The sequence below is a fragment of the Abramis brama genome (genome assembly GCF_963993115.1).
Source record: "Abramis brama genome assembly, chromosome: 12".
NCBI lineage: Eukaryota > Metazoa > Chordata > Actinopteri > Cypriniformes > Leuciscidae > Abramis > Abramis brama.
Window position 1 is genome coordinate 30,976,283 of NC_139974.1, and position 27,610 is coordinate 31,003,892.

Below are 27,610 nucleotides of genomic sequence, written 5' to 3' on the forward strand. Positions count from 1 at the left end.
AAAGAAATGTAATTATAATGATCATTTACATGGTTCCATCTGTATTTCATGCACAAATTGAAATAACCTGTGAATGCTTCCTTACTTGGTTGCTCTTGGCTCCCTAATGATTGTGCTCGCTGGCCAGCAGGATGCACTGGATCACTTTGCCCATTAACTTCAACTCTCATTATTTGTTTATTTGTCAAGATCTCTGTCTTATCCGTCGTTACATTCTCCGTCTTGTTGGGAGGATTTGTTCCATGCACTGGTTTCTTAGCAACAGGTGGCGGCACTTTAATTGCCTTTTTTGTTCCATTAGTAATCATCATCTTGGCTTGGTCAGAAACATGCATTATCTCAGCTGCAAGACTCTGTTTGAGGCTTGCTTGGACCTCAGGCGAGGAAGGTGTTTCAATTATAACTTTTTTTGTGCTTTTGGAGAATATAAAACTGGCTGTCGATGCAGGGGACTTATGCAAGTCACAGCCGTCTGGTGTTTTAGGGGATGGCACAGGTGAACTAGCAGTGCTAGTTGAGGATAAGCGTAGATTGAGCATTGCAGGTACTCCACTGGAGGACATAGCAGCTGTCTTCATACGTATAGCCTCTTGGAGACACATGGATGGGACTATGGCTGGAGCAGGAGAAGACTTAGCAGGTGAGTTGGACTTCAAAGCCAAGGATTTGCGAATAGGCTTTTGTGGTGTTGCTTGACTAGTAATACTGTGATCCTCATTTGTTGTGGTCTCAGTAATTGGTTTGCTATCATTGTTTGTTTGATCTTCCCCAACATTTACAGATCGTAGTCGCACCGTTTGAAGCAAGGAAGGTGTGACAAGTGGAATGTTGGCATCTTCCTTTGGAATAGGTGTGCTTTTGTGTCGACACAACAGTTCTTTGCTCCGGTTGTCTTTGTTTACAAGGCTCAGATGCCTTTGTAAGTTAACAATAGATTGGTTTTCCACTGGAAGCGGAGGTGCAAGTGGCACATTGGAATCTGCATGGCTGTCAGGTGATGCATGCTCTGATGAATCTTCCCCTTGTACAAGTTCATCCGGTAATAAAAAGGACAATTTAGGAGAGGCTACAGTTGTGTTTTCCATGCCAACTTGATCCAACGAGAAGTCTGATACATTATTACAAGGCTTATCTTGTTGTCTATTCTCCATACCATTTTGTACTGTTCTTTCTGGGAGAATGGTATGTATTTCTGAGTCTTGGTCTGGACTGCTGTCCATATCCGAGGCATTAGATGACACCAGTTCTGTATTGGATTGCTGTTCACATGATTCTTCATGGCAATTGACCGATATCTCTGAGAGGGGTTCATGCATGAACAAAGGAGGTGGTGGGGGGAAGTCAAGTTCATCTTGTTCCTCAAACATCAAGTCAGTAGACTCTTCCATTGGTGGTGGTGGTGGAGGCCAAGAAGACTCCAGGAAAGTCACCTGTTCCTCTTTTTCTTGCTTCTGTTCCTCTTCTTCTTTAGATGGTGGTATAGACACTGAGGAGGCTGACATCTTTTTAGTAGGTGGTGGAGGAGGGTGGTGTTCTGGAGGTGGAGAAGGAGGTGGAGAAATGCCATTGACATCAGGTACTTCTATACCAAGGGTTTGCATTGGTTTATGATTCAAAAATCCCTTTACATGGCAGTTTCTTTGGATCTCCTCATTGGTTTTGTCATTCCTTGGGGGAGATGTGCTCACAATTTCACCATTTGTTTTGACTTCACAGTTTGTTTGTGAGAGCATACTTTGATCAACTTTGATAGTTGGTACCTTGGTTGTTAGAAGTGTTTGACTTCCTCTTTCCTGTTGGTCCTCTACAGTTCTCCCCCCTTGTAAACGAATAGTTTGGTTGACCTCTGCAAGAGTTTCTGGACTTTCTAGTTCATTATGTAATGTTGAGCTTCCATTATGCCTCACATCAGGAGGTTCTGTCGTTGTTTGTCCGTGCACTTGTGGTGATATGGACTCATTTTGTTCTTTTACAGCTTCTTTGTTATCCATTTTTTCTTCAATCTTCCTTTCTTCTGTTGTCTGTGTCTTTGGGATCATTTGTTCAAGGATTTGCATTGAATTTGCGTTTTGATTTTTACCTATTGATGACTCTTTTTGTTGGTTTTGAAGCTGATGTAACTTATGTGGGTTTGGACCTGGGCCACATAATAGTTCAAGTGTCCGTTTATTGTGAATCCAGGTTTCAGGGGGTGGGGGAGATGGGGCTTTTACCTTAGGTGGAGGGGGAATGTTGAACAGTTCCCTAAGAGCATTATTTGGGTGTGTAGGTGTTACCTTGTTTTTCACTGTTGTAAGCAGAGGGGAGCACTTCAGTGGCTCTGATGGAGTGGTGTTGGTTTGAATGTCCTGATGCGCCGTATCTGATGTGACTGAAGACAGAGATGTCATTGACGAAGAGACTGAAACCACCGGTGAGCTCTGTACACCTGTTCTCTCTGGTTTTGAAGGCTTAACTCTTCTCTTTCCAGGTGAGGAGGGACTAACCTCTTTAGGGGAATGCGTAGGCGTCCCACTTTGACTTGAGTATCCACTTGAAGGAGATAAAGTCCTATCAAATTTGTTTTCACTAGATTCTCCAGTTTTCTTTGGAGATGAATTACTTAATCTCACATGACTTCCAGTAAAAGCTTGATCAGGACTAAGTGGGCTAGATTCCACAGATGTCTGGAAATCTCTTAATGAGCTGAGCACAGAAGAATGGACAGAACTCTTCTCGTTTTTGGTGGACTGATGGTCTTCTTTTGCATTGCTGAGATCTCTACCGATTTGCTCATCATTTGGTTCTATATCTTTGAGATCTTTTATGTCTACACGTTCCCTAGATCTCCGCTTAAGTTTTTCATGATGCAGGGAATAGGTTCTCTGAGGCGGTGCTGGTGGTAGTTTTGTCTTCATTACAGAGAGACTACGAGAGAACGAAAGGCTGTTTCTAACATTGTCCCCAGCATCATCTATCTCCCTGTGGTCCAGTCTGTGATTTGTATATTTACTGTCAGAACTTCTTGAGCTTGTAACACTCATGTCCTTTGGGATTAAATCTGAAACTTCTTTGGTGCTGTCGGCAACAAAGGTTGGTAAACACCTTCCTTTTGAAGAGATTGTAGATGAATTGGAGACGACAGTCTCAGATGATGATTGCGAATGGCTCTTGTTGGAGCTAGCGGTAAGAGGACCTTGATTTGTCCCACCTCCAGACCGTGAAGAAGCTGGGCTAGCTGATGCTAAACTACTCTTGCTGACTGTACTGGCACTGCGCCGGCTGTGATCATGATTAATTTCAATGATATCTATTGCAGCAGGCAGAACTGCATTTGGAATAATCTTGGATAAATACGTTGCCTGTGGTGAAATAGACATAACGAGACCTTGAGGCTCATTCAGGAAATAGGAAGTGGTCATTCTTGGCACAGCAAGAGACTTAGGCCTCTGTGTAGGGTGTGCTCCTAGACCAAGTTTTCGGTTTAACTCATCTTGATAGACAGAATGGATGTGGTTTATAAGGAACTCTTCATCTCTTGAAGTCTGAAGAACCTCAATATTCTGCAGGTGTACACGAGCCCCTTCGTGATTTACTAAAGGGAGCTCTCCATCAATTGTCGGGATGACAACTGAATCATCTTCATCACGTTCTCTGTTTGGAAGCTGCTGCAGTATAGTTCCTCTTGCCATATCTTAAGTAGAAAAAAAAGCAAAGTAATGTAATTCTTCTATTTTTGGCAGAATAGCTGTGTAATCTCATATACTTGTCAAAGTTGCTGTTTTAAGGAATGTCATTCTCAAAAACCTGATTTAAAAATAATAATAATCTGACAATAACATAGTTTTACATGCCCAATTCTCTTTGAACTTGCTGTGGAATGCCCATGATAGTTGTTCTTCTACTTCTCCTCTTGGTCTTGTCCAGTCTTTTAACTGGGTTCAAGGGCTTAAATGTGGAGCCTAAAGTGAGTGAAAGATCAAACAGAGATTTAATAAAAAAAAAAAAAAAATGTCATGCCATTCTCTTGTTCTCTTGCCATTCAGTTGTTTTGAGATTTAATATGAAGTCCTATTCAAAGTAATGGCAGTAAAAAAAAAAAAAAAAATTAAAAAAAAAAAATTCCACATGTTTTCTCTGAACCCGTCTATAAATCATAACTTAATTTTGACAAATCTATGGTTTTGTCTTTGTATTGCTATACCACACATTAGAGGAAAAAAGAGGTAGTATGTGTCACTAAGCATGGTTAATTTTAAGACCTTCTTAAAGTCAGCATTGTATACCTTGACGTGTAAGCACTGAATGCGAGGAGACTGCTGAGACAGTCGACACTGAATTGACAGAGTGCCCAGCAGTGCTATCAGTCTCAAGTGATTCATCTCTTTCTTTTGAGCTTGTGTCTTCCTCTGGCTGTCAAGAAATGGTCATTGTTATAAACCAATCCAATAAAATTTATTAAAAATATTTATACATTTATTATACAGTTTATACATATTTATTTGTATATTAAAGAATGAATGACGTCATGTGCCTCTTCCATAAACAGGGTACAAAAACTTCTTTGCAAAAAAGAAAACTCTTGGTGTTAATTCCCTCATTTACAACTAAGGCTTCTTATCGTAAGAGGTTTGTTGGATTTGGGCCCCTAAAACTTGATTTTTTTTATATAAATTTTTTATGATTGTGTCTTATGGTTTTCATTGTTATATACAGTTGAGAAGGTCAAGATCTAAGAGATGGGATATACCAGAATTACCACTGTTGAGAGTTTAAAAACATTTTATTTGTTTAAATTTAGCTACTATTGTCTAACATCTAATAGATTTGACAACAGGATCTTTATTTTTTTTTACTTCAGAGGCTTACCTCAGTCTGATCATCCTGAAAGTTCACCCCATTTTTGTGCTCTGCATGAGTGAGGTGCATCAGAAAACACAGTTGTGCGTTAAAAGGCAAGAATGTGAGCAGTGGATCAAGGTTGTCATAGACCAGAATGTGTTGTGTTATTGATTTGAGCATGAGGCTTACCCTCCTGTTGTAGTATCTTCAGTCCCTCCTGGGCTTCTGTATGCAGGTCTTCCAGGTACTGTGGCCTGCTCCCTTCTATGAACACATTCTCCTGGTAGTGCCGGGAGGTTGTGTAATGTACAGTCAGCTTTCTTTGCTCATCCTGTTTTTGGCCTGCTAAAAATAGAGGAAAGGGAAAGGTATTGTTATTCACATAAAAATGGTTGCAGTCTTTCCCAAAAGATTCTCCAAAAAATCTCCAAAAATCCTTGAGCAAGGAACCTAACCCCCAATTGCTCCCTGGGTTACCATACTTGGCCTTCACATATAACAAAAAAAAAAAAAATGCAGTATTAGATCATCAAATCATAGCCGGTCTATGAAAGTTTAAGGAGAGTTTAAAGGTGCATTGTGTAATATTTAGGAGGATCTGTTGACAGAAATACAATATAATATACATAACTATGTTTTCAGTGGTGTATAAAGACCTAGCCATTTCTTTCTACATACACTGCGGGTCCCCTTACATTGAAATGGCCATTTTGCGCCGCCATGTTTCTACAGTAGCCCTAAACGGACAAACTGCTCTACAGAGCGTGTTTTGTCACTATGTTGTTCTTCATGCAAAGAAGCTAGCTAAAGTCAGTGAATAAAACAGTGACACAATGATGAACAAGTGACAATAATATTAGCAATAACATCGTTTTACTGAATAATTAAGGAAATATAATTTCTTAATTTATCTTTGTTAAAAAAACTCATTGCTTAACTGGCTACTCTCTGCTGTCTCAGATGATAAATCTTTTCCTGTCGGCCACTGTAACTTCTGTTGGTTGCAATTCGCAACCTCACCGCTAGATGCCGCTAAAATTTACACACTAAACCTTTAAGGAAAGTTTAACTATTTCTTCCAGATCAAATCAAGATTGGTGAAGCATAAGCAGGACAGTTTTGCTAGAGGCTCAAGTCAACATCCACAAATATCCCCATCAATTATTATTTAAAGGTCCCGTTTTTCCTGTGTTTTTGAAGCTTTGATTGTGTTAACAGTGTGCAATATAACATGTGTCCATGTTTCGCGTGTAAAAAAAACAGTATTTTTCACACAATTTACTTGTATACCGCTGTTTTCACTGTCATAAAAACGGGCTGATGACTTCCTTGTTCTATGAAGTCCCTCCTTCAGAAATACGTAAGGAGTTCTGATTGTGCCAGCGGTTCCTGTGTTGTGATTCGACAGCAGCTTAGCGCACGCCTCTTACCATAACGTTGAGATGCGCTCAGTGTTATTGTAAACATGTCTTTAATATTACCTTATCAATTTGAGCCGGAATCAGACCCGGAGAGAATTAGAAATTAGGAATTACAGGAACAGGAATTACCTGTTCAAGCACGACTTTTGCAGGATGTTTCACAATGGTAAGCTGTTTATTTAGTAGTTGTCATACTTTTACGTTTGGCTGTTGCCTTGAATTGGTTAAATTGTAATGTTAAATGTTATAAACTGTTATAAAAGCTTGTGGTATATGATTTTGTCCGTCTCTCGAATTAACGATGATGTTGTTGAATTTTTTTTTAAAAGTGCATTGTTTATTCCTACCTTAGTTACACGTGAGCACGAGTTTTGATTAGTAATATATGTTTTATATTTTCGGGAACCGAGTTAAACATAAATTGTAACCATTGATCTCTAAGTACAGTGTCCCTGGGAAGGCCAAACAAAGGTAATTTTTCACTCCGGGATGAAAATAACAGTGTCTCGACGACATGGCGACAAACACACTCTACAAACGCAACTCTTCCTCTTCTCCGTGGGAGCGCAACAAGACCACGCCCCCTTTTTTTGTGTATTCCTGTGGGCGGAGGTTAGTCAAAAAACTGTTCTAGTGACGTCATTAAAGAAGGAAGTAGAGGGATGTAGTCCAAACCGGCCGTTCGATGCTTTGAAAGGGGACTTATGTTAAATAAAATATCTCGCTTGGCATTGAACTTTGAGCTTTATCATTTTACAGGTATTATTTATGCTCTAACAGCAACATTACACACTAACTAAAGTTTGAAAAATGGGATCACGAAGAACAGGACCTTTAATTCCGTATGAAATTTGAAACATGACTGAATAAAGATTTCCACACCCCCATTTTGTTAATGAGGTTCAATGAAAGCCTGGAAATCTGGTTGTCAGATGATCTAACTCTGCCCATTCTTTTTCTATCCAGTAGCAACACCTGCTAATGCTGGCAGCTAATTCTATTCAGATTGTTGACAGGCGTTAGCGGCACACGTTGATAGATTTCCAACATGGCAATGGACTTCACACTCATGCTGTGACCAGGTAATCCCTTCTGATCTTTAATTCCTTCAAATACCAGATTACCCTTTGCTTCGCTGCCTCTGTTTAACATATGGCAGCACAAGGGCCTCTGCGTTCTAAGAAAGAAGTTGACTTTTTTTCTTTCTTTAAATCATCTAGCAATTTAATTCTGAAATATTCCAGTCAAGTACTTGTTTATTACCCAACAAGACCAAGCTTGGCTGTAATCTGAGGAATAATAATCTGTGATGAATCCTCCAAATAAGGGCAATACACCTAAATTATTCCACAGCAGTTGTTTTGGGTAGCAGATACTATATAATCTGGTTTGACCCAATGAGAACATTCAGACTAGAAAATGCAGTAGGGTGACCTAATGCTACCTCTTATTGGTATATTTATTCCTAAAACATGCATTACTTTAGTTAATGAGTGACTTGCTCCGAGACTCACTGTTGACATTACAATAGGGAGAAACGGGACACTTGTGGGTGGCCTATCGTTGGACTGGGGTACTCTCAAAGGAGCAGTGAGAAGCCTCATACTTCATTACGTACCTCCTGAGTGCTTTAAACCACTGGCCATGAGATAACCTTTTTGATGTTTCAAAAGGCATTGCAAAATGAAGTTAATGGGAGTGTTTTAGGACAGGGACTTTCCCTTAAAAGAGATCTTCTCAGCCTCTTAGCCATTTATGCAGATTTCTAACTGTTCACTTGGTATCAACTTTTAAGCTTTTTGTATAGTACACCCCATGGGGGTTTCAGGTGTACTGGCACTGACTACAGACATTGTGATACAACAGAGTCGCAACACACACTGGCAAGTGCGCTGTATGAGTCCATTTCACAAATGACTCCTTTTTAAAGTTAAAGGAATGTTACCATGTTCAATACAACTCGTTTTGTACTCAGTTTACATTTCAAGTGGATTTCAGTTAAAACATTTTTGGGGGTATGTTTTACAAATGAGAAATTTTTAGGAAGCTTCACTTGTATTGACATTTTTAAAATTTTGTTAATTTTAAGATTAATAGATGAACATGAACAAATGTCCCCTAGTATAAAGGTATGGGTAAAAGCAAAAAGTGTGCTTGTTAAAGAATGAACCGTAAGCGGCTCCCGAACGTTACCTCAAGTATGAACGGCAAAAGTGATGGCAAGATAATAAACATAACCTTATTCTCTTTTTACTCTGTAATAATGATCTCTATCTGTATGGGAATATTAGTATTATTGAGTCTGTAAATTTATGAGCATTTCATTGCACATTTTCCCTCAGCGTTCATGAGCCACCTGTTACATATATACAGAGAACCTTGCCTGCAACAACCACACTGTCAGGACAGGTATGAATCCACAACCGTGATATATTTTTGTTTTGATGCCTATTGTGCCATTTTAAACTTCTGTATGTCTGAACTTAATTTTGTAACAAGTACATGCATACAAAGAACAGCCTTTACCTTTTTAACATCTGTTAATTCTAGAAGTCTAAATACATACTAAAATAATATACTTAAATACTACAATAATCTAGATTCGCATGGAAGAGCAAACAGTATCTTGAGAACCAGGATAAATATTAACGTTTGAAGGTGAATAATCATCTATAAATTCTTGGATCTGTCTACTCACCCTTCTTCTTGAAGATTGACAACAGAGACCGAACGTTTTTACTTATAAACGCCACCATGTCTGTCTTAAGATTAAGTTCCAGGTAGAGATCATTGCAGTTTGAAAGTGTCTCTTACTTAAATGATTAGAGATACACTCTTTCACCAAGCAGTATCATGACTAACTGTCCACTTCTGCAGACACGGACCAAGTGATGTCAACTAGCTGTCTCCCGTGAAGGATAATCAGGTCTGACACAATGAGATCTACTGTTTGCCACCAATCCTCCAGCTGCCCTGATCTTTCCCACCCCTCTTCATCTGTCCTCCCCCTCGCCCCGGCTTTTGTCAACATCTTACTGTGTGGTGTCCCCCAACGTGTTGGCTGTTTTCCTCCATTGTACCGTACACCAATTGAACTTGGGATTTGCCTTGAAGGGGGAGCCTGGCTAATCTGCCACCCCTAATATCTGCTTGGAAACATGCCACACTAAGATCAGGGCATCTGCTTCACAATTTGACCCACAGTATAGTAAAAAGGCATTTAGATTTGATTTATTCTTTTATTTTTTTCAAGTACACAGTGACTGTGTCTAGAATCAAACACTCCATCTAAAGTGTTTTGGTGGGTATTATGATGGTTATTAAACTTTTTAAAGGAATAGTTTAACCAAAACCAAAAAATTCTAACATTGTTCTAAACCTTTAAAGCACAAAAGGAGATGTTTTGAAGAAAGTTCATGCTATTCTTTCCCATACAATGTCATATTTTGACTTACTGCTGTCAAGCTCTAATTTATAAAAATATCATAAAGTGCGTGTCTCAAACATTATTTTCCAGGATTCCTGAAACCATACGATAGCCATCTGGTATTATTTGAATTTTATATTATATTATTCGCTTTACCATTAAACAATTTTTCGGGCATCCCATGTCTTCACTCGTTGCTCTAGCTTTGGCACTAGAATAGAGACTCAAGTGGAGTTGGCTGAGAATTATGGGCGTCATTTCAAACTGAAAAAGAAAGGTCACTATTTCGGCTGGAAAACTTTCACCACTTTTCCCTTCAATTCACTGAACCTTTTTTATGCTTGCTAAGGTAAACATTAATATTGGTCATAATTACAATTGAACAAACCCCTTGAATGCATGAATTGGCATCTAAACTTAGATGTTTGAGAGTTGTGCTATTATGTTTCTAAGCAATTACATAAAAAATGCATAGCAAAAATGCTTTGCTAATCTTTTTCTTTTTTCAGTCTGTCATTTAGATTGCACCCAGTCTACCAACTGCCTGTTGTCCACCACACAAAATCCCATTAATATTTATCAGGGAAGCCAAAAGACACCATCTGGCACATGGTGTGAAATGAGGGTTGAAGAGCATGCCTTTAAACCACCACCAGACCCTTGAGTTTCTTCACACTAAAGCTTTTGAGTCCCTAGAAAACAAATGACACTTAATGTATCCCTGAACTGAACACTCAGCTGACTTGGCTATTAGCAATCGTGTTTGTATGAATGCAATTAATTTGTAGTGATAGACCGTGTTTAGTATTATTTATATATTATTAGTATGTATTAATGTTTTGAAATAGCTTTTATTTTTATTCTAATTCATTCATTTTAGTACTTCATCTTAAACTTATTTTCGGTTTGTTGCCAGGACAAAACTGTCAATCTTTTTGAAGTTAAAGTCATTTAATATTCATATTTTGTATTGTTAAATTTTTCCAATATATTTTTATTAGTCTTTATTTTAATAATGTAACATTATTGTTTGCAATGATTCTGCTTAAGGAACATCCCTCCTTATGTTTCCTAAACATGCCCAGATAATGCACAAAAGTAAAACTGAAGTATAGCCAAAACTATATATATGTCACAACACGGCTGTTTGTTGCAACTCATAATACACATTTAAGTTGTTTTCCCGACTGCAGACGGATAGAGGAATATTTTTAGTTGAGAAATTGTTGTTCTGAGTTGCCCATAAAGCAAGTCACCTCATTCTCACAATCCTAAACTTTTCTCAACACTCTTGGATCACTGTCCTCATTTAAACCAAATATATTTGTGTAAAGTATATAGGTACACAAGCATATATATATATATATATATATATATACACACTACTCACAATAAGTTAGGGATATTGTTATTTACATGAGTGCTATTCCTATTTGGTCTGAATTTTAATGAAATAAGTAAAAGTATCCTTTGATATTACTAATAATGAATGAGAAGAAACACCATTTTCATTAGTGTAATATTTATTACCCCAAAAATGTAGACAATAACAAGGGTAGCCCCAAATCAGTTTTGCGCTGACTGGTGATGCCTGCCCAGACTGTTACACCTCCTCCACCAAATCTAACCCTGGGGACCATGTTGACCTCGGCGTATCGCTCACCTCGCCTTCTCCAGCAACACTGACGAGTGTCGGGTCACCTTGCACAGAAATGATGGTCGTCAGCGTTGCTGGAGAAGGCGAGGTGAGCGATACGCCGAGGTCAACATGGTCCCCAGGGTTAGCTTTGGTGGAGGAGATGTAACAGTCTGGGCAGGCATCACCAGTCAGCGCAAAACTTATTTGGTTATTGTAGATGGCTCAGTCACTGCACGTTCTTACCTCAGAGACATCATAGAACCCATCATCATCCCCCAATTCCGCCAGCACACCCCCAACTTTCTGTTCATGGATGATAATGCTCCACCACATCGTGCCAGAATTGTCACAGCTCGACTTCAGGAAGTCGGAGTGCCTCATATGGTATGGCCAGCAATGTCCCCTGACCTGAACCCCATAGAGCACGTTTGGGACCAGCTGAATCAGAGACTGGATGATCGTACCCCACCCCCACGTGACCTGGCAGCACTTGTGGAAGAGTGGAACGCATTGCCTCAGGACAACATCATGAGGCTAGTGAGGAGCATGAGACGTCGCTGTCAAGTTGTCATTGCGGCAAATGGTAGAAACACCCGCTACTGACATTGTCAATTTTTGTTATTTGGGGCTACCCTTGTTATTGTCTACATTTTTGGGGTAATAAATATTACACTAATGAAAATGGTGTTTCTTCTCATTCATTATTAGTAATATCAAAGGATACTTTTACTTATTTCATTAAAATTCAGACCAAATAGGAATAGCACTCATGTAAATAACAATATCCCTAACTTATTGTGAGTAGTGTATATCTATATATAAATATATATATATATATATATATATATATATATATATCTGGAAGGTGCAAGTATGGGGAAACCACAATATGCTACAATTAGCTTTAAATATTTATTTCCACCACCCAGTGAGACTTATAAACGTGGGATTGTGTTGCTTGGCCTGGGGCTTTCAAAGGAGGGCGTACTCTTTAACATTTGACTTAATCTGGGATGAAAACACCAATAGAAGGTTAATGTACCTTGCAGTAGTTTTAGTTTCTATTTTCTAGATTTTTCCTTTGACAACTTGTGCTTTGTGTTTGTAAGTAGGCTTCAAACAAACATTCAACCAAATGCATGCTAGCTATGTGTAATCTTCCATAAAATGTGTACAAATGCCTAGAAATTAGCATTCTTTATCACTATTATACACCCACAGAATTAGCTTGATTTGTATCTGCTTGACTTTTGCCAACAAGTGCCTTATTTGTTGATTTATATTTATTGAATTCTATGCAACCCCTGCTGTAGTTGGTTGTTTAAGCATGACTAACAGAATCCTGCCCCAGATATCAGACCCAAATGTCCCGTTCTGACAATGGGTTGCTTTCATACAACTGCCTCTGTGTTGTTTTCAAGAAATCTGACCAAACGACTAGGAGATGATACTGGTGTGTTAGGGCGTCTTCTCAAAGGCTCAGAAGATGATGAGGGATTTTTCCTCAGCTCTGCTCCCCTCCCCTCCTGATCATCTGGTTAATTTTAGAGCGCCCTGCAGTGCACAACCTCAAGTCATTAATGCCAGGAAGCTAAAGACATGTTTATTTTCTTGGCTTTGATGGAGTTCTGTATCTATCAGTGTTTACAAGTCCCTTGAAGCATCTATAAATCTTCTGTACATAAAAAACACTGTGCGAAGTAATACTCTCCCCCCTGCTTGAAAGCTTCATCAATACTAATAACAATAGCGTGAGGGGTTGAGAAGCACGCAGGGTTTATTCTGCAGGTGTCATGATGTTTTAAGATAGCTCTCATTCTTTCAGACACAGCCTTCCATATAGATGGAAGAAAATGAGATTCTCAAGGTGTATTTTCTTTTACTAACTTTACAATGGCCACAAACATTTTATTGGACACTTAAGGCACACTTAAACAAATCAATATGTCACTGCATTATATACACAATAGCAAATCAAGCAGCTTTTGTTTTCAAGAAATACAGCACAAGTACAGTTTTCAAGCAAGACTTATGACTTTTACAAAGAAGTTAAAAAGTACTTGGACACTTTGTGTTTGTACTTTTGGGCCATTGTATATTCCAAAATATATAATATATAAAATATATTCCATGATTTTCAAAATACTTGCACACAATCTCCACCCAAGCCTACACACTAAGGCATGTCTTATTTGTGCGTATTATTGTGTCAAATGATTGTTTATATTTCTAATAAGATATGCTATATTTGATTTCAGGAAATCTATATCGCTCTTATCCTGTTATCTTATCCTAAACTTCGTCAATCAAATTTTCAGGATGTAGATGTGTGCAAAAGATAGAGCCTCCAGTGACTAATGTTGTGTGTTGAATGTCAAATGTTGCTATAAAACATGTTACAGTAAAGCATTTACTGATTCAATATGTTGCATCCCATCTACTAAGTTTCTACTATAATTTTGGTCACACAAGGTCACATGGTGCTAACAAGTACAAATCCTGTGAAACACAAAGTCATGATAAAAGAGTTTGCAGAAGAAAGCTAAAATTGCATGGTTTGCTAACGCTATCGGTTAGGTTTAGAGTCGGGTGGAACGTAATTTTCGAACGCGATAGTATGTTAACCTTTTAGTGCCACTCTTTCATTTTATTTCCGGACTGCCATTATACGTAAAACAGCCAACATAATAAAACGTTGCCAGATTCCTGATCTGTTTTGGATAAATCTGAACTTTTAGTGCCACTCACTGGACATTTAACTTTGAAACCTGCAAGAGACAACATAATATTTTGAAGAAATGTTGCCACAGGCACGTTTATGGATTCAGTTATTTTACTTGTTAACAGAGCCATATGAAACAGTGTACTTTCTCTCTCTATGTGTGTGTGTGTGTGTGTGTGTGTGTGTGTGTGATATAAGACCCTGTGGTGCTTAAATGTTGAGGTGACATTAGATCATGCAAATAATAGCATCTATTGTTTCTTCTTAATCAATAGCAGTGTTTATGTGCTCATGCCTCTGTTATTTATATCCATTCTGGATCTCAATATGGCTACTGTTCACAGTGCCTTTAAGAGGATGTGATATAAAATTAATTAAATAATAATATATACAGTATAAATTATATAATGTGTTGTGTGTTTATAGATAAAAACAGTTACTGTTACAGTTTTGTGGCCTTTAGTCCATGTCTGTTAGCTTTGATTCTATCTCTATGCTAATGGGATATATTTGTAGTCTATCTTCATTGTTCATCTGCAATCTACCCATAAACACAGCCCATAAACACAGTCCTTTCTCTCGTCACCTCACCTTCTTTGACTTTTACCCAGTTTTTTAAGTCTAGTTTTTCCAGAGTTGTACTTGGAAGACTATTTGTCTGTTCTCAGAATCTGTTAGCAGAGCGTGACCCAGAGCAGAGTCTTTCTCTCTCTTTATCACATCTGATCGTTCATTAGTGACAACATCTCCGGGCAACAATTTGTTTTGACCAAAACAATGTCAATTACAATGTCACGACAAATACAGCACAAGATTATACTGCACAGATCATTGTGCGGCTGAATCTGGATCATTCACATAATGTATTTTTATAAAATCAAAAGTTCAGAACACATCCTCATAACATGATTTTTATGAAGCAATTTCAAAGTCTAGGAGTTGGGAATGCTGTGCAATTTAATCTAAGGTTTTGTGGTCAAAACTTCCAAGAAAGGCAAAGAAAGAGACATATAAAGTAACCCAAAAACATGTAAATATTATAGCGAGTATCCTTCCACTGTGGTTAAATCAAACACATGCCGGATACAGCCATTCTGAAAGGGATTTGAGTTCAGTGGTATTTTTACTCTTTAACACCACAGAAGGCTGTTGTGGACAGCAATGAGTCCCATCCAAGCCTCAAAGCTTAAGCTCTTGAGTTACTCGTATTCACATAAACTTTCTAACATAGACTGAGTTCCCTCTGATTTTCAATGCATTTAAATGTTTTGATGCTGCTTTAATTATGTCCTGTCCCAACTTACGCATTGCTATTTTTGACCACAACTCACAATTAAAGCCAGTCATGTGAAAACAGTTGCTGTGCTCAATGGTAAAATATTTGCAATTGTATGCTCATGCTATCCATGCTCATGTTATTTGAAAGCCATGGATGCACGACCTGTGCATGATACTATGGATGAAACATGCTTTGTTCTTTCCATTATGTAATAATTACATTGATCAAACCGAGTTCAAAACGAAGTAAACCTGGAGAATGTCTCTATTTATGAGTGTTTCAAAGCAGTGTTTCTTCCAAATCAGTGTAAATGTCTGGTTCTTTTAGTAGGTTCTTTAACTCCTAAGACACAATTATGTAGTTTACTGTTACTAAGCCTGTAGGGCTTTTATGATACATTCATTACTTCCTTTCTGTGAACAGTTGTGCTATACTGCAGCTGCACAGGTTCTTACCCCAGGTTTCACAACCATCATTTAACCTTTGACCCCACTGACAAAATGCAGACTTGTCATATCTTGCCGAAAGTATATTTCAAACTGAAGAATGTGTGAATGGAGCTTGTTTAAGTAAACCAAGTCAAGAATACCCTGGTGAAAAAGAAAACACTTTAGCTTACTTTTAAAAAGAGTACATATGGAAATATTTATATGTATTTAGTCAGTGATGATTGCCACATCACTCACTAAATACACTGTGACAATTTTATCAGCATTCCATTTGTCAGATATCATAATTTTTCCTAAAACAAGACAAACCCTGTTGAATATGGCCACACAAAGACACTATCCCTGGTTTTAAGATGTTGAAATGACTGCAAACAATAGCAGTGGAGGTTTTGTAATCAGCTGTCACAGTCAATCCATATTTTCCCTTCTCATTTCCGGGTTAGTTCACCCAAAAATGAAAATATTGTTATCACTTACTCATCCTCATGTTGTTCCAAACCTGTATGAGTTTCTTCTGTTGAACACAAAATAAGATTTTAAAGAATGCTGAACCAGACAGTTGACGGTAGCCATTGACTTCCATTTTTTTACGACTATTGAAGTCAATGGCTACCGTCAAATTTGATTACCAACATTCTTCAAAATATATTATTTTGTGTTCAACAGAAGAAACTCTTACAGGTTTGGAACAACTTGAGGGAGAGTACAATAACATTTTCAGTTTTGGGTGAACTATCCCTTTAAGCTGCTAACCAACTTGATTTTTTCACATGAATCAGAAGCTGTAATGTAAATGTAAATGTGAGTTGTGTATTGAGCCGTCTAATTTGTTTGACAGGATGGCAGGCAATGACGCCACCTTGATTACCGCTGATGTGAGCGACTGACTGAGACAACAGAAGAAGAACATCAGCATTTTAGTTGACTGAAGGTACTGCGAAGATCATCACAATTCAGTACGAAAACTGAATTATATCAGAAGGGCCTAGGTAATGATTCTGACTTTATTAGTGAAATTAGAAAATAAGTAGAGTATCTGGAATCTGTCGTATTAAGTATGTGCCCTGAAATCTGGTTAAGATTTCTGGGTACTGAGAATTGTCAGTCTGGTGACTCAACATGAACTCAACATGAACCCCACAGAGATGGTAATATCCAAAATCCTTGTCCTTGTGGGGCTACTACATCATACTAAGTAACGCAGAAAGTTTTCTGTGATGGGTAGGGTTAGTGTTGGGGAATAGAATATATAGTTTGTACAGTATAAAGGTCATTATGTCTATGGAAAGTCCTCATAAAACATGAAAACCCAATGTGTGTACGTGTGTGTGTGTGTTACTTTAACAAGATCATAATGAAAAAGAGCAGTTCTGTCTATGCTAATGGACATGGTGTGATTCTGATAGAGAGCAGACACAGATGTTTTCTGAAAACAGACCCTACATGGTGTTATATAGGGACAAACGGTCAAATTAGTTTTTGCTCCCAAAAATAAATCATTTTCATCATTATAATTTTCTTACTGGTTGTTTACCAAGCCTGTATGACTTCCTTTGTTCATTAAAACACAAAAGAAAATGATTAGAAAAGTTATAAGCTGTTTTATATAAATCTGGCTTGTCACAATTGGTCACATAATTTCACTGAATGGAAATTAGCAGCATAATCATTCTTCGAAATATCAACTTTTGTGTTAAAAAAAAAAAAATCATACAGGTTTGGAACGACATGAGGATGAGTTAATGATGACAGAACCTTCATTTTCATCAAACTAACCATCAGACAAACATCAGCTAAATTCAACTCTAACCTTGTTAATTAACATGAGTGCAGGAAATGGTTATTCATATGCAATGCAAACTGCAGTAAACGCTGTTGGAACTAATAATGCTGCTTGGACAAGCGAGGCTTCTGATGTTATATGATGCAGCAATCTCCCATACTGCTTTAGTGATTTACTCAACTTACCTTCTGCATTAGGATAAATGCATCATGAGTACTTTACTGTAATCTCACTGTAACACACAAGCTCTCCTCTGACACATGCAGTCACTGTGCCGCTATCACTGAAATATAATCCAGTCAATACAATCTGCTATCTGTGGCTTTGAGAATTGCAGACATTTACATCAGACAACTTTCAAGCCTGGTCATACGCCTCCTATTTGCTAAAGAATATTTAAAACCATCCAATTAAAATCACCAAGGCAGAAATAGCAAAATAGCACAGAGTTTAAGTTTTTGAGTGTTTATTTGAGTCTATTAAGATGAAGCAGGGTATTATAGCAAACGCGAGTGTGTTTTTTTTACAGTGACAAACTCTTTACACTGACGTTCACAGGTAAGCAAACTAAGTGCTGGCTAGGCTAGAGAAAACTGCAGACTTCAGCACAATGACCTACTTCATTAACAGAACTAGCATGAAAGCACTAGCAAGACTGATGACATAGTGTCTTAGCATCAAGTGAAAAGCTGTGGTCCGTTCCATTTTGAGGACTCACAATAGTGTTAATTGATGAAGATGTTGGGTCAATATACATTACAATGTTCATTTTACTGTGCATTTCACATTTGTAATGCTAAAGTCATATAGGTTTGGAACAACATGATGGTGAGTAAATGATGACAGAATCTTTATTTTTGAACGGACTATCCTTTTAAAGGCAGGTTTTCAGTGTAAAATATACTTTTATCCCAGCTCCCATATTTTTTTGTTATTTGTTGGGTGAAAAGCGAAAAAGTGTCTGTCAAGAAGGGTTTGGTGTTGTCTCCTTGCTGCTAATACACTGTAAAAAATTTCTAACCCTCCCAAATCAAAAAATTCAAGTGACCGATAACATCTAAATTTTTCAATTGGCCCAAGTGAAATTCTTGTTGCAATAGTCTGTTAACATTGGCTCAATGAGAAATAATACGTCAGACTAATTGAAAAATTTAGATGTTATCGGTCACTTGAAATTTTTGACTTGGGGATGTATTTTTTTTTTACAGTGTATGCTTAATCATGGAGGAAATGGCTGCAACAGACCACATTACACAAGACACAATGGCTTTGTATTGGGGCCTTTTCTATTCTGCCTGCTATCTGCTAGATGTGAGCTAAAAACACAAACCCCGTCAAAACCCATTTCAAAATGTCTTGAATAGACATTTCAAAATGTCTTGAATAGACATTTTCTCATTTTAGTTCAGAAAACAGGTCGACATTGGCAGGGATTCTTGAAAAAGCGTTTGGCGGGTTCTTTCATTTGCAGCTCCAAATAATAAAGGGAATTCTCTGCTCTATGTGGTCTGTGGAACACTGGCCAGTCTGAGAACAAATCTAATTATGAGGTCACTGGTGTATGGGGATTAATTGGAGTATGCTCAAGAGTCTTATTAAAATAAACATTCAAAATGTTACCCATTTTTATTCTCTGTATGAGAGAATTTCTGTCCACTGACACAGATTATCCTGCTGTTCTGTAACTCTCTTTGGCACTGGGCTTGATTGAAGCACTTTTAACAGAAACTTCAAAGGCGGAAGGATGTGCACGCTCCCTACGCTAGTCACAGAATTCAAAGGGATTAGTCGGAGTGCTGCTCGTGGGATAATGAAAAATGGAATATCTTGGGCACCACAGCCTGTCGCAATGGAATTATTAATTACTGCACCCAACCTCTGAAACGAGTTCTAGAGTGCAGCTTCTCACCATGTTTTGTCTTAAACTGGTGGGAAGTTTGAACACAAATAGTATAAACCTGCTGGGATTTTTTCAAGATTTTTTGATTACAAAATTGCGTCTGGAGAAAGAGTATTTGAAGGCAGCATTATGCACAGATAGAGGAAACCAGCTTTGGTGGTCTGTCAAAATATTCAGAAGTGGAGATTTCATCCTTGTCAAAAATATAAGAACTAAGATGGTTAATAATGATTTTAGTCTATGATTATTTAAAGTGACTTATTAGGGGAAGAAGTAATTTAAGATAACTGAATGAATGGACGGCTTTGTTACTGTGTAGTTAAGTTTGAATACTTTAGAATATCTTCATTAGTTTGTTATATTTAGTGTCTTATCTAGTTCAAATGGAACTGAAAGATTCTGCATATATGTGGAAAATCAAGGTCAAGCGACACTTGATGTGATTCGTATTATTTTTTGTATTAAAAAGGCCTGTGAGAATTGAGGAAAAGCAGTCTTATTGTGAGCTGATATATCTACATGGGAACCATCAACTGCGGATCTTAATAACTCACTCAGAGTGATAATCAATTTTATGCCCCATTACCCACCATGCTTTGATGCCATCCTACAGTGCATTTGGCACTTTGGGATCACTGCTGATGACAGGGTGTATTTCTACAGTATGTTTATATGTGTTTATACGTACACTTATAATCTCTGACTCCCATGCAGGCATTCACATTCACATAGAAATGAAAGCTGTTATATACTGTATCTAGCATTGTTGACTTTACCTTTGATATAAGTTTACAGTGTTTATGCATTTTTAGCTTCGATTTAAGCTGTTAGTGTCCATTTGCTCTATAAATTCAAGGCAGCATGCTTGGAAATTAGTTTGCAGCAAAAAAAAAAAAAAAGTCACACACACGCATAGTCACACATCTTATGACTCGTCCTGCATATTGTGTAAGCATCGCAAGTTATTAAAGGAGTATGACGTATAACTCTTTTCGAATCTGTTTTGACTGCTAAAATGAGATTAAAAATGAGGTTGTGTGTGGAAAATCCCACACTGGGTCCTGATGAATGTTTAGTTTGGACCACACACACAGAGTTTCTACTAAACAACAGGCTGACATCACTGCCAGAGAGGATTTCACTCAAAACAAAAGCACATCCATTCTCCTTTCTTCTTCAACTGTAATTCTGTTAGGGACTGAGATGCTTTCTTCCCTCTTTAGAGGTTACTGAAGGCCAGCATGTGGTTCTTCTTGTTCAGTTTTCTGATGTGATAGGGACAGCGAGACATTTGATCAGTGAACAAGGACACAAAATCTCAAAAACAAAGTTTCTCACCCTCTTCTCCCTTTTTCCTTCAGTGTCAGGATATGCATGAATAGTTTATAGAAGTGATACAAATTAAAGGGGATGTGTGTCATTTCAGTTTATATTTCAATCTACGAGTGGCTTACGGTGTTCATTCTCAGTGATTACATTTTTGAGTCATTGTATTGTTCATATTGGTTTTTTCCCCAGCTAACAATTTTGTGTTGTAAAAAGTTATGAAAATGTTGCTTATAAAAAGTTCTGGGAACATAAATGTCCATCTAAAATAATAGTAATAATAATACTAATGATTTAAGGATTTTTTGCCCATGGTTGTTTGAATGTTAGATTAGAAAATGTTAAAAGAACAGTTAAGTATGTTAATTTCCTCATTATGCAAATTAAGCACTAAACTGTGTAGGGTTTTCTCAATTTTCACTCAGAAATTGCAAGTAAATTTCACTAATAATTACAAACAACAGCAAGTAACACTGAATTAAACATGACATTTTTAGGGGGGAAAAAAGCTGAAATAGTATTTTTTTGTAGATCATCATAATCTTTGTTTGGTAACACTTTAGGCCCTATCTTGCACCCAGCGCAATTGACTTTGTACACCGACGCATGTATCATTCCTATTTTGCACCCGACGCAATTTTGCACTTTTCCCTCGGCAGACGCACGTCTGTAAATTAGGGAATGAACTTGCGCTCCCGGGGGGGCGGTTCCAGCTAAAAGAGGATGCGTGTTCTGGCGCAAATGTTCCCTGGTGCTATTTTGCAGTTCCAGAAAACAATTCCACCACAGACCAGGAAAAACCTAGTCAAAAGTCAGTGGTGCGTTTTCAGTGGCACGTTCAGATGCTATTTTAAGCATGCTTGGCCATAATGTAGCGTGTGCACAACGCGCATACACTTTGCTTCTCTCATCTACACACAAATGCAGCAGTTGCCATTTTTGCAAACCATTCATAATTACAAGGAATAATATGCCACATGAGGGAAATCATTATGGTGTCCATGAAGATGTGAAAAAATAGGCGTAAATCTAGCTTACACATTTACCAAAATTATTATATGCCTGTTTAACCGAAGCTAATTTGAGTGGGTTTCTCCAATCCCCAATGTCACTTCTCTGTCTTTTATGGCCTTGACGAGAACGTTGGTCTCCTCGTCTGTGAACCGCTCCTGGCGTGCGCCTGGCAAATCCGCCATTATAATAGCAGTCCGCCATGGAACAAACACGCCTGCTCTTAAAGGGAATGTGAGATGATGCTCTGATTGGTTTATTTCACGTTACGCCCAAACCACACCTATGAGTAATGTAGCTACTTCAGACCAACCCATTTTAGAATTGAGTCGGGCGCAAGAGTCATTTATCCCGCCGGTATAATAGCAACAGCTCCCGAGATCCGCCCACAAAGTTATTTGCGTTTCTCGTTTGATACTTGCATTTCAGATCGTTAAAATAGGGCCCATAATTTCAATAGTCCACTTTAGACATTCTAGACGTTCTGTCATGAAACTCTAGATGGCGCAGGCTGATAGGTCCTTAACTCAATCCACTTGTAATCACATCATTCTCTATAGGGCACAGTTGATTGGTTCCTGTTGTATCAGTAGCCAATGAGCTCGCTGCTCAACCTTCAAATACTTGGTCATCATGTACTGTAGCAGTTGAAGCAAGCTTTCAGAAACCCTCCACCTTCCCCAGCTCCACCTGCATAGATCTGCTACGTATAATTCGCGTATGCTATATTGTACAGCAGCAGCAGCATGTTTTACTTGCTCACAGCAGCATTTTGTGTATGTATTGGCAGTAGCAAGTCCTGTATTTGCTCTACAACAGCAGCAGCAATAACCAACAGCAGCAGCAGAATAGTAGATCTATTCCACCAAGACCAAACATATCAACATTGTCATATCCATTACCATATCAAACACTCCGAGAGTTGACTGCATGTCAACTACCATTCATCAGAGTATTAGTAGACTGTCTGCTTAATAATATTTTGTTTGTATCTTTGAGAGAACCTTTAAAGATAAATCAATAGATGCCATATGAGTATCAACTAAACAAACAGAATAGATACAAAGTATTTGTCCAAATACAAATATTTGCACATTTGAACAAATGATTTCTTCTCTTATTTTTCATGCTGCACAGCAGCACTGACAGGTGTATTATCACAAGAAACGTCTATAGCTCAACCCTTCTTTTCAATTCCTGCTTCCTTTTTTGGACCCTCCCCCCATTCCCACTTGAACTGCAGCCTGGTTCACTGGGTTAACCGATCTGTCAGAGTTATGTCCAGTGTTAATCATCATTCACGTGACCATGGAGAGAGATCTAACATATTGGATTTCTCACCATGAGACCTGCTTCCCCAGCGCATGACTTGATTCCTGCAGCTCAGGCACTGATGGGATGAGGAGGACTCATTCTCCATAATCCAACATCCATCTATCAATCTCTACCATCACTAATGGCTCAAGTACCTTGTGAGTCTTCTTGTACTCAACGGTTGAACAGTTTGTTGCGCACAAGGTGGAGCTCATCTACAAGAACACTATTTTTCTCTAAATATTTAAACTGATACAGATCGTTGAACACACGTACGGAACACCGCCAACCCCTCTGTTGTGCATTCTGCCCAGTCATGCATGAGGAGAGAGACTGGTATGCTGGAATGCATTCAGATTCAGCTCTTCTGAATAAACGGCTCGATGAATGAGTAAAGCTATGCATGAAGACAATCCAAAGAAGAGTGTCTATGTACCATGCTCAATACGGCATGGCATTCAAACATTAATTTTCACATGTGTTTTAAATGAAGTCATATATAACATTTTGTAATCACATTCATTAATGTTCATCAGTTTTACTCATTATAAGTAACATTAGGGGAAGTTGTGGCCTAATGGTTAGAGAGTCAGACTGGTTACCCGAAGGTTGCGGGTTCGATGCTCAATACTGACAGGAAACAACTGAATTGCCCTTGAGCAAGACACCTAACCCTGAATCGCTCCCCAGGCGCCACAGTGAATGGCTGCCCGCTTCTCTGGGTGTGTGTGTTCATTACTCACTGCTCCTAATGTGTGTGCACTAATTTGGATGGGTTAAACGCATAAGACAAATTCCGAGTATGGGTTGCCATACTTGGCCTTCATGTCACTTCACTTCATTATATTGAGTACTAATACAATGTTGTGAATTCTTTATGCTTTACCTATTGTTCATGTTTAAGGCATTGTTACAACGGGACTTACACATTCTGACTAGCAACTTATACGTGAATATTATTTGTGCATTTTTGTCATTTTGTGCAGTTTCAGTTGTAATACGTTTATGTTGTGTATATATCCTATTAATCTCATAATTTAGGCTTACATGGTGCATTTGGGTGAGTTAATTAACCTGCTAGCAAACACTTCGGTTTACTGGTGTTCATTCAGTCTTCATACAGGACAATCCTCGACAATATTAATCATATTCTTTCTAGATTTTTGTCTACAGTATATGTTTTCATTAAAATAATTTAATTTATCACCATGATGGGCATCATCTTCTTTGTTTTCTTTGTTGTCTTTTAGATAAAAAAAGCCTTTGTTAACTAACATTATCATTTTCAGAGTTTTTTATTGGCAAAAATGGTTATGGCAAACAAAAGTTTTGAAGTATGGACCCTTCTGAAGCAGAAGTTGGGTAAACTTATATAGTGGTAAATGCGAAACAACAGCAAATACTTTTTTTCTATTCCCATTTCCCTCCAATAGCCAAAGAAAAAGAAAAATCCATGATAGTGTTTCCACAACTTTCCAAAAGAGCGAAAATATAGATGTATAGAGATAGGCTATAGAGATTGATTACAGCAGTCACATGAGAGAGATGCCAAATTTTCCATCAGATTTCCATAGATCTGTGATGTTTTAACTGTGGAAACGGTATGTCACAGTACGTGAAAAGGGTCCATTGAAGTATTTTTTCATAACACGCTGAGAAAAGGGACATCTTAGTATTTGGACTTAGTATGCAGGAAGCACACACAAATGACATTATTGCTAATAGGCTAATTTCCTCATTCCATTTTCTCTACTAGATATTTTGATGTAGGAGTCTTTGCGTCACATGAAAAGTGAAGTGCCTTACAAAGCAAGCAAGGTTGGTGAAATGTTCCACTTGAGGACAGGAATCTCGTTTTTTTATTAAGGCACGACCGAGACAAGGATGAAAGGGATGTTTTTGACAGGAGATTTGTTCATATCTGTAAACAGCAGCTCTTTTCAATGTGCACTTTTGATTTCATTTTCTGTTCTGTGTCTCAGCGCTGTGGCATTCCCCTGTAATTTTAAATGACAGAACTAACTGTCTGCCGTAAACACTCAAAGTCACAGAACCGAGCTGATGACAGGTTGCACACAACAGAAAGTCTGAACGCTTAATAACAGAGCCATGATTACAAGGAATTTAAGGAAAACAAGCTATGGTGGAAGTATGACAAGTTTACAGCATTTTCCATTTCAGTAACACTCCCAAACCTTCCCAGCCATTGAACCAACAAACTGGAACACAGGAAGAGACACCTGGATCTCTTTCCCACCCATTCTGACAAAAGCACAACATTTCCCACACTAACAGAGGTAACTTTTTATTTTTCGCATGTTACATGATGTACTTACTATAGTAATAACAGCAAATAATGCATAATTACAAGTAACTAACCCTAATCCAAACCCAAACACTAACCCTAACGTACATGTAGTTAATTAATATTTTTCAGTACTTATTTGTGTAATTACACTTTAACAACGTCACCTTAAAATAGAGTGTAGCCGTAACAGAAAGCTACCAAACAGTAGAGTGGCATTACCATGGTTTGTTGGAAATGTGTAGACACTAGAAATTAATAACTGAATTTTAATTTATTTAGTTTTTTTATATATATATAATGCTATATAATATATTATTATTCATTTTAAGAGATTGATAGATGCCCAATATGCAGGTAGGCCTACTACTATTTTTTTGTATTTTTTTTTTACATGGTATGATGATACTTCTATGGTTTGCTAAACATGCACCAAGATGAAGGGAATATTTTGAAGTATACTTTTAAGTACCATGTATATAGCAATCATTCCGTACTATATCAAAGTACAGTGCAATTACCATCTGATACCTTTATGGTGCCATCACAGTAGTATCTCACATTATTAATCGATCAGTGTCAATTTTTCAGGAACAGATTATTACATTTTTACTTTGATCCCCCAATCTTACATTTGTAGTTTAGCATATGCAGTATATATACATACACATATACTGAAATAAATGTACAGACAAATTTGGTATACATACCGCATTAAATAAGCTTACTCATCAAATACAATCTTAATAAATAAAGCACTACCAGACAACTTAGTCTGAGTATCTCAGAGTATACAGCTTTTCCTACCTGTTTTGTATTTATCCACATGTCTAAAGTGCCAGATTGACTTGACTCTGCTAGTGTGGTGACTGCTGGTAAGGTTGGCCTGGGTTTTCTTCTTGCTGTTGGAGTTCCCCATGGCATTGATCTCAGACCCCACCAGCTCTACAGTCCCCAAACCCCCCGGAGTTCCACATATGCTTCCTTGCTCTCTCCCTCCTTCTCCCAATGCCTGTATATTCCTCTTCCCGCTTAGCGCTCCAGCTGCCGCATCAGGGACAGATATGTCCCACTCTCTGCTGTGCTTGTGATCCCGTGTGTGTGTGCAGAGCGTGTGTGTACGAGACCCTCCCTCCTCGCCTCTGTTTTTCAGACCACACCGCTTTCAGCGATGATCAGTCACAGCTCACTCCAGCCACTTGGAATGTGAGAAAGGAGGGATATGTGCTTGCTTCAGCCACTCATGCTTGCATACACACCCAAACACACATTAAAGGACTCACACATTTGTAACGGATAGACTAAACTCGTAATATGCATGTGTACGCCATCAGCGTTCTCACAGGTTTCGCGTTTAAAGTCTACGTAGAGTTTCCTGTTAAAACGGTGTCGTGTTAGCGGCCCCTAAGTTAATAACTGATGATCGTTGCGACCAAAGTGAATCAATCAAATTAACTTTAGCTGGAAAATAACTTTATTCAAGAACTGCTATAAAGCCAAAACAATCTCTGTTACTTCAAACCTTGTATCTCTGTAAAGCCGCTTTGGAACAATCTACATTGTTAAAAGCGCTATATAAATTAAGATGACTTGACGGATGCAGTTTAACTATCAGGATTCACATATTTTAGTATATCCTCTATTGTCTCTCGCTTTTTCCTCTGTCTGTTTTATAGATCTCACCTTAGGCAGTTCATACCTCTTTTTGCACAGATGGCTGCTTTTATTTCCTTTGCCTTCATCCAATAAAACCCACTGACTCCATCCAAGAAATGTTTTCCTAATCCGTTAGTGGTTGAATCTTATGAAAGCTGTTAAGAATTGTCCGCAGAAACATTGTAAAAAGAAAATGTTTTGCAGAAAGGAAATTACGCTTATTTTTACGATAATTTAGATTGTTGGTATTGTGCCATTAAATTAATAATAGCCAAAATAAAATATTTTAAATGGGATACTTTTTGTATTTAGCATATTTGTTTTGTATTTATTTGTCTTCTGCATAGAGATTTAGCTGTTTAAATAGTATTTCACTTTACCTTTAGGCCTATTCTCTCTTTGGTAGTATTTATTATACTGCCTTTAACTTATTATAATAATATTATTATTATAATTTGATTTAATTTAATATAATTACTGTTATTTATTTATTTATTGCACTGCGAGAATGGCAATTTGTGTAGAATGTGCTGCTGAACTGTCAAAAAAAAAGACTT

At 37.9% G+C, this 27,610-nt stretch overlaps 1 protein-coding gene across 5 annotated transcripts in view; it reads right to left on the bottom strand.

Moving 5' to 3' along the window:
- Positions 1-27,610, bottom strand: part of nhsl3 (NHS like 3) — a 48,085-nt gene that overhangs the window by 868 nt on the left and 19,607 nt on the right. For 4 of the 5 annotated variants that reach the window (XM_084130906.1, XM_084130907.1, XM_084130905.1 and 1 more), the window contains 5 exons: positions 5,011-5,166; positions 4,849-4,889; positions 4,266-4,392; positions 3,834-3,941; positions 86-3,673 (listed from right to left, as the gene is read on the bottom strand). In XM_084130906.1, coding sequence (XP_083987032.1) covers positions 86-3,673; positions 3,834-3,941; positions 4,266-4,392; positions 4,849-4,889; positions 5,011-5,166 — 4,020 coding nt within the window. Of the gene's footprint in view, positions 1-85; positions 3,674-3,833; positions 3,942-4,265; positions 4,393-4,848; positions 4,890-5,010; positions 5,167-26,204; positions 26,511-27,610 lie in introns of those variants that run through there. The other variant, XM_084130909.1, reaches the window with a different exon arrangement.